The sequence below is a fragment of the Diadema setosum genome, chromosome 3 (assembly GCF_964275005.1).
Source record: "Diadema setosum chromosome 3, eeDiaSeto1, whole genome shotgun sequence".
In the NCBI taxonomy this organism is placed as follows: domain Eukaryota; kingdom Metazoa; phylum Echinodermata; class Echinoidea; order Diadematoida; family Diadematidae; genus Diadema; species Diadema setosum.
Genome location: NC_092687.1, coordinates 38,781,740 through 38,798,111, shown reverse-complemented (window position 1 = coordinate 38,798,111; position 16,372 = coordinate 38,781,740). Strand labels below are relative to the sequence as shown.

The 16,372-nt window shown below is 40.0% G+C and overlaps 2 protein-coding genes across 2 annotated transcripts; one reads left to right on the top strand and one right to left on the bottom strand.

Annotated features, from left to right (window-relative positions):
• Window positions 1-3,008: 3,008 nt before the first annotated feature.
• LOC140226584 (sperm-activating peptides-like) lies at window positions 3,009-6,885 on the bottom strand. The gene is made up of 7 exons (XM_072307038.1): window positions 6,638-6,885; window positions 5,968-6,034; window positions 5,461-5,643; window positions 4,820-4,931; window positions 4,243-4,281; window positions 3,774-3,792; window positions 3,009-3,258 (listed from the first exon to the last, which is right to left on the bottom strand). Exons 1-7 carry the CDS (start codon window positions 6,809-6,811, stop codon window positions 3,250-3,252), a joined length of 603 nt encoding a protein of 200 aa, XP_072163139.1. The 5' UTR covers window positions 6,812-6,885; the 3' UTR covers window positions 3,009-3,249.
• Window positions 6,886-11,270: 4,385 nt separating this feature from the next.
• On the top strand, window positions 11,271-15,868 carry LOC140226583 (sperm-activating peptides-like). Its single transcript, XM_072307037.1, has 7 exons — window positions 11,271-11,578; window positions 12,493-12,559; window positions 12,915-13,091; window positions 13,811-13,922; window positions 14,302-14,340; window positions 14,993-15,011; window positions 15,593-15,868. Exons 1-7 carry the CDS (start codon window positions 11,384-11,386, stop codon window positions 15,599-15,601), a joined length of 618 nt encoding a protein of 205 aa, XP_072163138.1. The 5' UTR covers window positions 11,271-11,383; the 3' UTR covers window positions 15,602-15,868.
• Window positions 15,869-16,372: the final 504 nt, after the last annotated feature.

Genomic DNA, 16,372 nt, shown 5'->3' with positions numbered 1-16,372 from the left:
TTCGCTAGATCTAGAATGAAAGCTAATTGCTACTGCAGTCCACCAGACATTCCGTGAGGTTGCAGGGAGTCGGTTCTGATTGGTTGCCGGTAACAATGCTGTCTGAATCCATAGTATCTTGTGCAGCGTCGACAAAGCTGAAACGCTGCATTACCAAGCCTTGAGCATCACCCCAGCATTTCGAAATATCCAAGTATACCCTTTGAGAGACAAGGCTTTGCTAGTACATTTTGTTGTTGTTTTTTCCAGGAAATTTGAAGGGGGGGGGGGGGTGGGATGGGGATGTAGCGCTGATATCGTTTCGAAAATTATAAAATCTTAATTACCACAATGGCACCACCCCTTCTGATCATCGGTCCCCATCTACACTGCATGTTCTTCTATTCGCAAAACTTCACCCTCTGCATTACGTAAACTCGAAGTCTAGAGACCATGCAGCTGCAGCTCCAGGGGCGTGTTTTGTCTTATCGATACACGTCAACTCCTCCAGCTAATCAATTATCACACCTGGATTTATTAGGCAATGAACTGACACGCATACCCTGAAAGCTGAGAGAAAAACGAACTCCTTACCTTGTTTGCTCGATTTTTCCCCCTTTGTCTTCCCTTAGATAATACACAAAGACTGCACCTACTAATTTTGTCTCTGTGATGCTTCATAATACATGAAAAGGGCGTCTGGTTTCCTGGGTAACGTTTACTTACTGCTCCCCTATAAAAGCTAATTACTTTCTAGAAACGTGAGGTGTCGTCGTACCTCTCGAGAATGATTGCGTGCTTGCGAGCGTAAGACTTTTTTTCGAATAAAACGCAATATTAAAGATTCAAATGATCTTGGGGTTCCATGACATTTGGTCCTTCGACAATATTGCTTCTAGAAACATATGCACGCTTAGCTGAATATACTAGATATTCCAAAAACATATTTCTCACTTTTGATCCTTGATAGTCCAAAATCTATGAGGGAGCACTGACACTGATATGAGCAGAAGCTAAATAGTGTACAATTTTGTTGGAGGCAATTTAAAGATGGAAACATAAATCAGTTTAATTAAACTCAAGAATAATTGAAAGATTCAGATTGTGCTATATTTTCAAACCTTCTTTTCAATATTGCTATTAGATATTTTTCAAGCGTCTGTACAAAACTTTAACTTTGCACGGGGGTCAATCGGTGTGTATGGGAGTGTGTGGTTAACACCCTGGAAAGCACCTCGACAATGTATCACTTTCGAAGCGCTTGGCTAATATATTTTGTCTCTGTGGGCTTTCGCCCTTGGTGATTGCATCAAAATTATTTAGGCTTTTGCTTTTCTTTCTCTCTATTCCCGACTTTCCCCAGTTTCCCGCACTCTTTGTAGTTGTAAGCTTTTCACCCCTTATTTCCCCTTTCCCTGAGAGGTACCCACATGATGCAAGCCTAGTCGTTTGAGTGGGTACCTCCACTTTTTTTTTCGCAGAGTGTATATAGAGTGTATGTATCTTTTTTGTACTGATCATGTAGACATGAACATGTTGTTAACCCTGTCTGGTTATGTATATTTTGTTACTCCCATGTCAAACTCATAATATTGTTTCTTGTACATTCTGTTGGAAAGAAAAAGTGAAAATAAAGTTTGAATTTGAAAAAAAAAAAATTATCCTGGACAACGAAAGGGTTTGAATGCTTTATTATTCATTGATGAGGAATGCCAATACAGCAACTAGTATTTACATATTTATGCAAGCACATTGAAACACGTACTTACTTTTTTTTGTAATAAAGTGCATGCATTTCACCAGAGACCATTAATTCAGACTAACAGTGCCCAGGTAATCCAATGGGAATTATCAATAAAGCATCCATGTGCCTTGGAGCTAGAAACCAGAAGCCTAGGTACACTGATCAGTTAATGCCACATACAATTATTAAAATGCAGACTTTTTATCATGTATTACAGTTGCATACACAGTGGTCTTATTTTGGCGTGCAGCTTATTGTACACTCGATCCATTCAAGAAATATATTTAGTGATGTCGGGAAGCAATATTTTCTAAGCAATTCATTGCAGTTGCTATCGTCACTGATCGTATAGGCCTACATGGCCATAGATTAGTTTCTGCAGTATAGAATGTACTTTTAACATTAAAGGGACGGAATAGTGATCAGGGTATAGAATATCAACAGGATTGGACAGTCAAGGTTGAGATGGGGCTAAAGTTTCCTACATTTGAATAATAGCAGTATTAGATAATGAAAGAAAAAAACATCTTGTGAAATACCAATAGGAATCGAGTTCATTTGAAACTTGCTTTTGTAATGAACGGGATATCAAAAACAGAGCCCAATAAAGGTGGGTCTATTGTTTATCAGGATCACTCGTTTCACATGTCTTTCAGATATCTCGGCCATATCAAAACCGATTTTCAAGTAATTATTTGAATTTCTCTTAAAACTGTATCGTCTTTTAGCATTTAAAGCGGTTCCAAGCACCTCACACACACACGCAAAAATCAAACTGAATTTACATCTCAACCAATACTATACCATCCTTCTAATCTTTTTTTTGGCATTAATATTTTATTCGCTGTAGATCTTACCCCACCAACGCTGTTCTAGCTATGACGCAGGGTAAGCTCTTTTTGAGTATTGACCAATATATCAAGCGGACTAGTGTATTCCCAAGATCTATTCGAAAATTTATGTGCATCACTGTATCTTGTTCTCAAAAAGGTCTAAATGTTGTCGATATTGTGTTCTTGAAAAATCATTGAATGTTGATTGCAACGTGGTCCGATGACAGTCCTCGTATCACCGTTCCATGTAACGTGCAGTCTCCCCTCTCTAACCTCTTCATGTTCATTGGTCACCAACAGCATAAACTGGCACGCACACACAAAATCACACACACACACACACACACACACACACACACACACAGAAGTACACCCTAAATACAAACACAAAACTTGCATCCCCTCTTGAACAGTTATTTGAACTGAAGAGTCCACTATGCAAGACAATCGAATTAGCAATACGATTTCAAAAGATCGTTTATTCAAACGATATCTTCCATGAACGAAGAAGATCAGAGATCAAGCACAGACAAATCCTCAAAAACTACCGTCAACATAAAAAAGACGCCAATGTTCGACAATAAAACAACAAGTCGTCACCCAAGTATCACCCCTCCCCTGCATAGACAAGGTGGTCGCATTCAGGAAAATGTTTCCTCACTAGGGACAGCCACCAGTCGTCTCCTTGAGGGATCAGCAGACCTAGAAAGAGAAACAAGTGAACAAAAAACGATGCTTACAAACACAAACATGTACAGATATGTTAACTTAGTGTAAAGTGGCAAGATTAAGTGTTGAAGAGACAGAGGTACGAAATAACATCAGGATCAAAATGCTCCAAATTGTGACTGGCATCGAACATTTAGGTTCATTTTCTCCTCCCCCCCCCCCCCACCCCCACAAAAAAAAAGGAAAATTTAATCTTATGAATCCAGTTGGATATGTCGAAACGCCTAGTTGTAAAATGCTAACCCCAGTGAACCATTTCCCCGGCAGGGATTTGTTCCGAGTCTCGTGGCCACTAAGAATCCTCCATTTTGAGATGAGTATCAGAAGAAGGTAGTTATTTTGGCAGACATTTTGCTCTTAAGAATTATACCCGTCATGTTTACAAATAAGTTGTGATTGATATAGCTATAGCTAGACCATTTAAGAAATGGCAACTGATATCATTCTTTGGCTATATGTTACTATGGACGAGTAGCAAAGATACTCACCGCTCCTCCCCAGGGGCACCTGCGAAAAGAAAAAAAAAGAGCAAAACTATTGTCAACTATTCAAGGTTTTAAATTATTTGTCGATTCCAGGGTTTAACCCAGAGTTCTCAAAGATCATGCACAGAAATCCGATGCTAGTGCAAAATAGCTTATGATAAACTTATCTTGAACTACAACGTGCAACAAGGACAATTGACATGCGTCTTTTCTCCAATCCTATCAGTAACTAATGTAATAGAACCTGCCAATTTGAAGAGATGTGTTTGGACGAAATGGTAATCGACCAATTTATACGATTTTTCCAACGAGGGTAGGTTACTTTGCTGTACCTTGTATTTTCCGTTCTTTGGCTGGCAATAGCAAAAGAAAAGAGTCTATCACTAATAGCATTTTTAGGTAAAGGCAATGCATCATTTGTTTCATTATACCCAGAAACATTTGTACAGTAATCATTAGAAAAAAAACTTACCCTCTGTAAAAGACTGACAGTGGAGAGTCCATGTCGCTCCTGTGGAGGAAGAAAGCAAAGATATCCATTACGATTCACAGGAATTGAGGTAACGGATTGAGGAAGCCCAGCACTAAACGAGCCTTGCTTAGAGTGCATCTACCCCCATTCATAGAACTGTTGATACAATACGACGCTCTTAAAAGTGTATCCTCTATAGATCATGACTTCCAACCAACGTGCGACTAATATTCCCCCCCCCCCCCAAAAAAAAAAAAATGACTAACCTAATGGACTTAGTTTTTGCCGAGTGATAAATGGAGATTCACTCCATGCAATGAGAAAGCCGAAAAATGTATTTCTTGCATCGTCATGCATAATCTCATAGCACCATCATCTAGTCTGTAAGATCTCCTTTAATACCTTCTGAACCTGTTCAGTACTCCCAAGTGACTTGCCTTTCTGTGCACAGAAATTGCAATTTTAAAAACCTACTAAGCATACAACCCACAAGATTGCTTAGACCCAATTCAATCGACCACAGCTCAGAGGGCCCATTATATAAACAAGTTCCTATTTGATCTGGCTTGGAACTTACTGGGTTTGTTGAATTTGGCTGGTATTGCAGATGGCGTTCACGGCCTCCGAGAGAATGGAGGCGTAGCTACCGAGGAACTGGTTAAGCTTGGAAGCCACGGCTTGCAGGGTGTCTGACAGACGGAAAAAAAAAAACACAGATCTTTGTGTACAATCCACTAGACACTGTCGGCAAAGTGCTACAAAAATTGTGCGGCCATTATGAATTGAAAAAGATTTCGGGCAGGAATTTGGGGAAATCATTTGCATTGCAATTTGACCCAAATAAGTCACTTGGCGATGACCGTGACACTTACATTTTTAACGTTTCCGCTCGATTATGTGGAACTTAAAAGGGGATGCAAAGGCAAGTGCAATGTAGACAGTACATTCGGTATATCAACTGCCAAAATCCTAAGGGTACATTAAGTTGTTACAATGCTTCAAAAACTGACTTGAAAAGATTAGACATTCGTTGCGAATTTTTCGATATCTGAAGCCAGTACGGAAACCCCCTTTTTTGCCAATATTTGAAGACAAAATTAGGAGAATCGCCAAAACTTAACCGTTCAACTTCAAGAATTGATCGGAAATGTATACCACACCTGCTCAAACAGCAATCTAGTTGGGGAAACCAAATTCTGGCCTCAAATATAAACTTACCGTTGTCGATGTCCTTTTGGTTGACCTTCTGGATGACGTAGTCAAGCCCGCTGGCCAGACGCATGGCCTGTTGTTGCTTGGCCCGCAGGTCGGTGCTCTTCTGGGCCATGTACTGGAGGGCGATAGTGAACTTGGGGATGGCCTGGCTCTGGCTTTGACAGGTGAACACGTGGCTCAGTTCAACTACAATATAAGGAGACGAAGCAGAAGTGACTCTACTACACTGCCATACATATAAAAAAAACTGCAGATTTCTCAAAGTCACAATTCATATTTATGGGAAAATATTGCTTTTTCTTATCTTTCAATATTTTTTTTTTGTGAAGTCCAGTTTCTTAAAAGGGGGCACAATCACACGATGTAAATATCACATGCACATGTACAAATGTAAGGGGCACAATGATAAATTGCCTGGTCTGACGTGAAATTAAAAATGAATCGCCAAACCCAATGCTTATCTTGATTTCATTCAAAACGAATGGGCAACGCGTTAAAGAAACCGCTTACCTTGGGGCACGTCAATTTGAGGAAGCTGGATTTGTTGCTGGGATGCGGCATTCTGCAGTTTGTCGATCTGTAACGGCAATGATCAACACGTTATACAGAATCGTGTGTAACTAGACTGCTACATATGAAAAACGCAAGGCCATTTTCAACACGTCTGTAAATTATGCGATAGGAAAACATGAAAAATCTCGGACGAGTTCCGATATTGGAAATCCCTTCAAAGCAAATCATAGCTGGGAAATCGCAACAGTTATGCTAAGAAAAAAAAAATCTACTTCTGACATGTTTCGTTACTTCATGTTGGATCGTCCAATAGAAACTAGATCTATTCAAGCTTGTAAAAAAAAAAAAAAAAAAAAAAATCGGTTTTAAACCACATTTTCATGACTTGAATAGACGGGTCTCAAATTGGATCTGATGTTGGGTTCTACCCACAATTCCATTTTAGTCTAGTACGATGCAATGTTCCAACCATCGAGGGCGATACTTCATACTCGACTTGGAATTCAGTTGCAGTCAAAATGTGAGCAGAAACAATTCTCTACAATTGCCATGCTTCCAAGAAAACTTTCGCTGTAATGCATGGATTAAAAACTTGTCTCTCTGCAAAGGGAAACAAAACAAGATTAAAATGTTATCAGCTGGTTATTGGAAGACTTATCACCCTCACCTTCGACACCAGGGTAGAGATAGCAACATGGAGAGGGGAGATGGTGTCCACCACGGCCATGTGCCCGATGCTCTGCAGCTGCCTGGCTGTTTTGGCGATGTCCACTTGTTGCTGGTCGCTTGGGGCTGCCGAAGCCACGGCGACGAGAAGAAGAACTGCAGCGATGACCTTCATTGTTGAGGTATGAACAAGCGTTGATTCAAAGTGGACGGACAGAGTGACAACTCAGCTTCGCCGAGGACCTGGGTTCTCCTGGTGCAGTACTCAAAGAGATCTACGAACTCTGGTCTACCTCCACCTTCCTTTATGTGGTAATTGCAGAGTGGGCGTGGCGTACGAGTAGGCGGGCCAAACCGAACATTCATGTGAATGGGTGAGGTGGTTCGTTCAATTGCAAAAGACGGCGCTCCCTCACAGCAAGTGACTGGTTTCAGCCCTGTTAATGATAATTATGCATATTTCTCATATTCAGATTCCGTGCCACGTTCTTGAAATGCGTAATGGCCGCCAGTAGGATAAAAAAAAAGAAAATCCCTGGCCCATTATTAAAGGGACTTCAAATACAAAAGCACCATTCACATATTGAACGATTATGTGGGTAAATTCATGTTCAGTAAAACAGTGAAAGCTCCCTGACCAGTGTGTTTAGAATAAATAACTTAAATAAGAACATTAAAAGCACCAGAAACAGTTTATCTGAAATGTAAGTGATCATTTCCACAGAATAAACCCAGAAATAGCCATTTATTTGCGATTCATTGGCACCCATGGCATACTAAACCTACATTGCACAAATGTTGCTACATGTTTTCTGATAATCAATCTTCATTTCAACCTTCAGCTAAAATCTGTTTGCATGTAGTGTGAGACATCCAGGGAATAAAAGCAAAAAGTAAACGCTGTGGTAGGAAGAAAAAAAGTGCATTAAGCCTTTGTTTCTCTGTCCCGAAAAAAAAAAAGCAAGAAAACGCAAGTCGGTGTACAGAACGAATCCTTCCATTGTATAGTACATTAGTTCTGGTAATCATTTGGACTTTTCTTTTTCTTTCTTTCTTTCTTCTCCTTCTTCTCCTTAATTGTCAAATGTATGTGATTTACAACAGCCAATACATTGATAAGCAAGCACGAAATAAAGAAGTAATATCCAATGCCAGGAACAGAAATGACGCTTGCATGCAATATGTGTAACATGTAAAGCGGGAAGCCGCGCCAGTTACAGGAGTTTGTGACTGCTTTTAAGGTGAAAGCAATTAAATGCGTGTCGATGGTTTTGGCAGACATTTTAACTGTTGTCATATTTGTTTAGTTTTATTCTTTGCTTTAAGATCGATAGGAAGCATAATCTCACAAACCCAGTTTCCGCGCCATAAATAGATTTTCATTGGCATCTCTCTGAAGGGTAATTAGTGTGTGTCACGTTAAACATCAACCAAAATTCATACAGGGTGTCTACAGCACGCTCCAAAAGCGTGCATGCTCAATATCGTGAAGGCATGACACGAAAGAGCATCAAAAATTCATCCGTCATGCCCCACCTTTCCTGAGGAATACTCTAGTGCACCTGTGCAGGCTTGAAATGACTGTCTGTCGCTGCATAATTATATTAGACTTATGAACAAAGGGGTTGCCTGGCGCCTATAGCAGTAGGATGCCGTAGCTGTAGGAATTTCGGGGTTTATCTTTTTTCTTTCCACTTGTCGTGTATCAGAAAGAAGCTGCTCCAGATCTTATGCTTGATGCATTGATGTTATGCTTTTGGCATTGCTGTCGTTATTAAAGAGGTATACTGCGGAAGACGTCAGAGCTAATGCAGTGAATATGACTTTAGCCTGCAATAAAGACAAAAAACAACAAACAAGCCAACAAACAAACCAACATGATCACGGAATAATGAAGAACATAATTATTATCATCCATGGTCCCTGTTCTCTGATATCTTGACAATTATTCGACAACTTTGCCATTAACTTCCGAAAGAGTCTTGTTTTGGAATGAATTACAATGCATCACATTGAACAGGCACGGGGGGGGGGTGTATTAAAGTAAACCAGTTCTATCGCAATTATGAAATGATTTTAGTTTCTTGCTTGTCTGTTGCACGAGTTTTAGTCCCTTACGATCATTCATTCTTGTGATTTGCTTCATGTTTTCCCCTGATTCGGGGGCTAATAAACACCTACAAAATCATAATTAGAAAGCCTTGTTAAAAGATAATGCAAGCTACATTGTACCTTCAAATAGTAGCTGCAGATACAACGCCAAAAACTCTGAACTATTAAAGCGCAACGCACACAATTTCCCCATTTCTGTCATTGGACGGCATTGGTGAACCACCTCTCTGGGCGAAAAATGTTTCCAGTTTTGAAAGATCTGAGCTGCAAGGTCCTACGCTCTACAAGTGTATAGGATATAGGAGGATAAGAAATGCCTTTTGCCTGCAAATGACATTTGATTGTTAAGAGTTATTGTTAAGAGAATTACCGAATTATTTTTCCAGTCACACATGTCTACGCTTACCTTGGTAGTAATTGCATATATTGTGCATAGCTTTTGCATGCGCTTGTATTTCTTCCTCCACTTGAGATATCCATGAATAAAGGGAAATTCCATTGCATCAATGAAAATTCGATCAAAATTGGATGGAAAATAAAGAAGTTTTGACTTTCTGAAGCGTCGCTTATTTTTATAGGAACAAACCTTGAACAGTAACTGGTAATACGATTATAAAAATAGTGAAATGATGATGCTATTTCCCAACTTGCCGTGTAGTTTTTACGTGAAATTTCCATTTTTTCATTCAAACACAATTACGCCCAGGTTTCAAATCCTGATACAGGACCTATCTATCTAATCATCGTTGTGAATTTATTCTAGCAGGAATAAAGTTATGTTTTACAGTCATATCAACAGAAATACTGACATTATCAGCTCACTGGTTTGCATATTCACATTCTACTATGCAGAAATCACCTAAACCTCACAATTTCACAACCTCCCTAGATTTTCACTAACTAAGATCAAATTTTCACTGTTGTGCTCGCAAGTTTTTACTCCTTTCAGAGTAACTTCACTAGAATTCCACTTTTAGGCCTTTACAGCTCTTCCAACAACCTTCGAATTTATTTTTCTTAACTAATATCCAGACACCAGAATGTGGAAGGCTTTCTCAAGCTTGCTATTATTTTGCAAACATGTTTCACAACAAAGAAAGTCGGTGACGGCCTGCAAAAATGAACAAACAAAATACGGATAGACCATAATGTATAATGTATGTTCTACGGTGTGTCTTTCCGGCAGTCCAGTAACGAACTATTTTATTCACCTGCTCTATCAATTACGTTTCTAGGCAAAAGGAGCTTAGTTCTTGCTAGGTAGGGCAAGCCTTCGGGAAACTTCTTAGTTATTACAGGCAAAGTCTGTGAGCAAAATATGCACAAAATTCAACAGCGTTACCGAAACGGTCTATTATGGTTGTAAGGTAAGCGGGAGGCTAGCGAAGTATTTGCGATTACATCATGTACATACAGCAGTTCCACCAATTAAGAATGATGAGAAGAAGGCGTGTACGCTATGTTCTGTATTGACTATCCCGCAACGAAGGGCGGAGCTTCCCATGTACAATACTATGTTATGAAGATAGCTAGTTTGTTTGAACTTAAGGGGGGCATTCTGGGTTAAAGAGACTTTCCACTCTTTTTTACAAGTTGAGGGAAATAACCTGAGTGATTATGGGAAAGACAGAACAAACGAATTTCAGCCTTTCATCACATTTCGACAAGCATTTAGAAAGTGATGTGACATTCAAGTTCCCATGTATCTTTATTCTAAGAAACAGCAGTATAGTAATACTCATGAGCTTTCAAAGTAATTGGTGGTGTTCTCAACTCATTAGACTCCCAGAGACCTGTACACGAATCTATACAAGCTCAAGCATACCAGCAAACACAAACACACACACTAAATGACAAATCGTCCAGTCTTTCTGACGTGGTAAAAACGGCGTCTTGCCGCCACTTACATCTATGTACCACATAGTTGTGGGAAGCCATCTTGTTTCATTCTATGATCTTGTTCAGTTTCACGCTTTAAATCTACATCCCCACTAGCTCTCATCTCATTATGCCACTTCAGGAGTGTGATTTGTGTGTGTGCAAAAATGAATGTAATCTGAGAAAGTTTGTGGACTTGCCATTGACTGTTAAACAGAAAGTATCTTCGTGCTAATGCCATTAACGTCATGTGGTTCGCTTATGTTGGAATGCACAGGTGAAAGTGCTTAACAAAAGTTCCGCACGCATTTCTGTTTATCAGTGACTGAAAACATACATATACATTGTCACATCACATGATCTTTTCACGCTTGAAATTGTGTAATGCAGGTGCCGTTCAAGGCATGCACTTAACTGAGTCGCTGAATATTCATTTGCCTACGTTGTGATTGACGCCTTCTTATTTGAAATGTAGAAAACACTTAACCACGCTCTGATTGGACATGTATCCCTGCTGCCTCGCAATTCTGTGTCATACACCCATACACACACATACACGCGCACATTTTCTTCCATCGGAACTTGCCATACAAAATGCTATAAAATCCTAAAGCAAGCTGACCTTTGGTATAACTCTGTTGTCAGCAGCGCCGTCCGGAGGAAGACTTCTTCAACTACCCGTCTCAGCTCCTGAAGCAGCATCAGCCAATTTTGCCTAACACTTTTTTTCGGATCTCGAGAAGTACAATTTGCCAACATGAAGTCCATCGTCGCAGTCCTTTTCATCGTCTCTATGGCAGCTGCCGCGCCCACGCACCAGACGGATGACCAGCACCAGCAGCAGGCAAGTCGCGTGGCCGAGTCCGTCCCGATGCTGCAGAGTATCGGCCACATGGCAGTGGTCGAAACGCTTTCCCCGCTCTACCTGGCAATCTCTACTCTCCAGGCAAAGGTACGTCTTCCACGCACTCGTATTTTCTTTGAATGTGTATTATGCTATGAGCGGTTTTTTTTTTCTACTGTAAAATTAAACCACTGAAAAAAAAAATGCTCCAAAGACGTCAAGATTAATGAAACTGTGTCTGATTTCAATGACATGCTTCCATCCTGCCGTTATTTATAAACATGTTCTGTTATCAAAAAAAAAAAATAGACCAATAGACATATCCTTATGCCTGATTTGCCATTCTCAACTTCAGTTTTCACTACTTTATCATAGATCTATAGCTTAACATAAAGAGCTCGTTAACTATCTGGGATATATTTTTTTTCCTACGGACTTGCTTCCACTGCCAGGATTGGGAATATCCTTGATACTAGAATCAGATGGAGTACATTGCTACTAAAATTATAATTTACGATTTTACAAATGAACTGAAATTTAAAGTTGATCTTCGTTGTAATGATGAGATTTTTAGTGAAACTTTAAAAGATTAAAGTTTATATGAACGTGCCGATGAATGGGGCATTCCAACCATAGGTATCAATCTTTTTCTAAACTAATTGATTCAGTGTTCATTTGTCTTGCATCAGTATTCACAATTTCGTGCAGATTTTTTTTTCTATGAAATAATTCGATAAAGTGGCGTTCAGCTAAGTCTAGCAAATTGAAAACGAAGCAAAGGTTTAATGGCCTGGGACAATCTGAAGGGGAAGAAAACGGTATGTTTTGATTTTGTATCATGCAATAAATTCAAATTGATTTTTGTGATTGAAAGCCAATTACATGATTTTAACGAAAATATACAAGTAATAATAATAATATGGTTAACAAGTTTCAAGACAATACTATGCTGCTCTGAATAAGGGGAAACGCACCGGGCCAAATGTGACATCTCCAAATTTGACACGATTTCCTTTTTACAGATCAACATCCTTCACTCGTCCGCTGCTAAGCAACAGATCGACATCCCACAAATTGCTGTACCCCAAGGTGTGTATCGATTCCTAATCGGAACTTGAATGCAGCATTTTGTTTTCGAGTGTAAGAATGTCTAATGAAAACGCGACTCGGTAAAATGATATTCGTTATGTAAGATTTCATGCAGATTATTTCCGGCTCGCAAAGTCTATGATATCTTAATTCTTGCATCTTTAGTCAACGGAAACTGCATCGACACTAGCAAATTGCTGAATACATATCACTCTAAATTTTGCTCACGCATACAGTGCGATAGGATTGTGGACGCAAACCAAAGCGTACATGGATTGCACTTCCTCTTTTTACCTATTGAAGGTTAAGCTATAGGTGGTAGAGTAACATTGCACTTCACATTTTCATCCTCCAGTTGACCTTAGCCACGTGTTCACCTGCCAGAGCCAAGCGGAGCCAAAGTTCGCCATCGCCCTCCAGTACATTGCCCAGAAGAGCACTGACCTGCAGGCCAAGCAACAACAGGCCATGCGACTGGCCATCGGGCTCGACTACATCATTCAGAAGGTCAACCAGAAGGACATCGATAACGGTAAGAAAGGTTTCATATCCGGGTCCTATTGGAGCTGGGTTAACATGGTTGTGGACTGAGAATTTCTGATATCGTCGACCTGTGTAGTGCCTTGAACAATTATTTTTCCCAAAAATAATGTAATTCTAACGTAATGATCCATTCCCACAAACTGAATTAAAATATTCACGGTTTGGCAATACGTGTCGACACATAGGCATTATTCTTTGTAATGCGTCAAAACGACGCACTCGATCGAGCTAGGTTGTATAAAGCTAACCCGTCGAATCAAATGTACTTAATACGTTTCCCAAATCAGACCCGAAATGAAGCAGGCTTTTGAACATTCAAATCGTTAACGGCAACTACATAATGATGTAAACTAGTTGGGGAGTGATAATCTTTCACATTGCCTCTTTGACCTGTGCTCGGGACGTCTTTGAAAAGTGGGCAAAATTATCCACCTCGAATGCAATTTTGTCTTGCATCCGAAATTGAAAACTGAAAATTGAAGAAAACTGAAAGTGAAGGCCGTTTAAAACTTTCTTCACAGGGGTGAATTGTTGGGTAAAGTGGGAGGTTGCGGTTCGTTTTTTTATTACACGACAGTTTTGCTCATTACCAAAGACTGAAACCACATCTTTCACACTAAGATGAAAGCTTGCAAGTTGAAAGGTCATTGAGAAAAGGAGGGTATCGTACCCGTTCATGTTTTCTAACCACTTCTCCCTCTCCCACAGACACCCTGCAAGCCGTGGCTACCAAACTGAACCAGTTCCTCGACAGCTACGCCTCCATCCTCTCGGACGCTGTGAACGCAATCTGCAATGCTAGCCAAATTCAACAAACCCAGTGAGTTGTCGTGTTCGAGGCGATTATAGTTAAAGCAGGAATTGACGTTAGCTAGTGGTCCGGGGCCACTAAAAGATCGTGTGCGACAAACAATTTCCCAAATGGATTTCGCTGTCCTTAAGTTTCAATCCGTATTGGATTGATAACGCTAACTTTTTTTTTTTTTTTGCCAGAAATGTCATCTCATAGATATGTTGGTAGCAACAACAAGCCAACAGGAAAGTATCGGCTTTATCTTTAGGCCTTTGCTCGTCAAATCTACCAATAAGGGTTTCATTACTTGCACACCAAAAGATGGCTTTTTGATTTATCTCCACCACTTAAACCTCTCTCATAATTATTTACCCCTTTGGCTTTGGAACTGTTTTTCTTTTTACAGGAGCGGCATGGAATCGCCACTATCCGTCTTCTACAGAGGGTGAGCCCTTCCATTATTTCTTGAGAAAATTATTTTCTCGCAAAACATTTCGATCGTCAGTTGGGCATTTAAAATTACGAGGTCCCGTTGCATAACACTAAATTTTGAATTGTGATTAGTAAAAAAGAAAAATCACTTATTTCGGATGTGAGCAGCTATGATCACTAATATCTGTATTTCTAATAAACTCTCAGCTCGTTTTGCAATAAAATTCATTAGTTGTAACTCGAAAGACTGACGCAGGCAGTGTACGGCCGATTCAAAGTATAAGAGGTTTTCGATTGGCTAAAATGGAATTGTCCGACTTTGCTCTGTCGACATGTTCGATGTTTAGATTCATTGAAAACAGTGTAACCTAGGAAATGTACTTAAACAAAAAACAAAACACCTTGACAAGAATCTGCCATATATGATCAAATTTCGGCCACAAAATTTGTATTTGCAGCAACCGACATGGTCGGCATGAAAGACAAGTGGCATTTTGAAAGCCGGTTTATAGCTTTTCCTAAACAAACCGTGATAGAAATATTGTACAAACCGAGTGTTCAGTCGTGGAAAAAATGCTCGACAATAACCTTGAAGGACAATGCAGACTACAAAGACCTAGAATTATTTGATTGATTAAATGCATTTTTTTTTTCGTCATGTGCAGGTGCCCATGGGGAGGAGCGGTGAGTACAATTATCTTTTTCTCGCCATTTGTTCATGTCGGCTAATGGGTCGAGTGTCCAAATGGTCCAATCAAACTGCTGGTGCTTCAATATTTTGTTGACGTAGAAGCAAAATGTTGTTCGATGCTGCAGCAAAACTTCAATAACTGAAATTACTTTATTTATAGGCAAAGCTATATGTTAATTTATTCTTGAATTTGATATGGAAACTATATAATTTTTTGGCGCTATCGGCACACGGGAGAGTCTGTAGATTATGAAACATCTCCTCAATGCTAATCTAAATAACTGTAGATTACAGACGATATGTATGTTATCGAAGTATCACTGCCTAAAAACCCCTCTTTGTGTTGAACATAGCATGACTTGTTTTTTGTTTGTGTGTGTATGTGTGTGTTTGCTTCCTTCATCCACCTCCAATCAAGCTTGCATTTCATGGATCAATCCTTTGACTTCTGTGCAAAAACCTTGTCAAAACTGTTTACTTCTGGGGTTATTTTTTCCGTCACTTGATATGAGTGTAGGATGTTATAAACTTTGACGTCTCCTAAACTCATTTGCCATTTCTCATTGCTTCGTAGGTCTGCTGATTTGGGTAGAATTGGCGGGGTGTTCATTCTGAAGTGATGCACTCTTGGTGCCAACCGCGACCTATCTGCACTCGCCACCCTGCTGAGGTCAGACCTTTGCCGGTTTGTTTTAACGGATGCCGACCACGTCGAATCGTGGCACCAGTTTTATTTGTGTTCAACATAGATTAGTGAATGTCTACCAGTTTCTTACTTGAGGAGGTCCCCTCCCCGTCTCTTCCACATGGAATATTTCGTTTAATAAACGAAGTTCTTGAAAGAATTTGCTCTAAATCCTGTGCTCTTGTTTTGGTACTAAATACAGCAGTGGTCATGTAGTTCAGTTTTGATCCTGAAGAATTGCGTGGTGGTGGTGCGTGTGCGTGCGTGTGTGCGTGTGTGCGTGTGTGCGTGAGGGGAGGAATGGCGACATCTTCCGGTAGTACTAATGCATGAATGGTGCACAGGCAGACTTTGGTTTCAAACGAAGAACAGTTTTGACCAACTCTTTTTATGTGGCCGGGCGTAACCCATCTCCCCCCCCCCCCCCCCCCCCGTGTGCCACATTATTCTGAAACGGTACCGTAGTCATACTTTTCGAAATCCTCTGTTTTCTCAAGTCAAAGCAACTTTAGATTTGTGTTACCCTGGAAATAATATAATTCGCAAAGTTGTAGAAAAAAAAATGAAGCTTTGCTTTGATGTAGGTAGACGGGTCGGATTTTTCTTTCATCACTAGTGGCTTCATTATTGTAGGGCATGACTTTTGCACACAACAGTGGAAGACACTGG

Coding starts and splice junctions, on each gene's coding strand:
- LOC140226584 (XM_072307038.1), bottom strand. CDS start 6,811: ATGAAGGTCATCGCTGCAGTTCTTCTTCTCGTCGCCGTGGCTTCGGCA. Junction 6,035..6,637: donor TCTCTACCCTGGTGTCGAAG/GTGAGGGTGATA, acceptor TTGCCGTTACAG/ATCGACAAACTGCAGAATGC. Junction 4,932..5,460: donor CCAAAAGGACATCGACAACG/GTAAGTTTATAT, acceptor TCCGTCTGTCAG/ACACCCTGCAAGCCGTGGCT.
- LOC140226583 (XM_072307037.1), top strand. CDS start 11,384: ATGAAGTCCATCGTCGCAGTCCTTTTCATCGTCTCTATGGCAGCTGCC. Junction 11,579..12,492: donor TCTCTACTCTCCAGGCAAAG/GTACGTCTTCCA, acceptor TCCTTTTTACAG/ATCAACATCCTTCACTCGTC. Junction 13,923..14,301: donor AGCCAAATTCAACAAACCCA/GTGAGTTGTCGT, acceptor TTCTTTTTACAG/GAGCGGCATGGAATCGCCAC.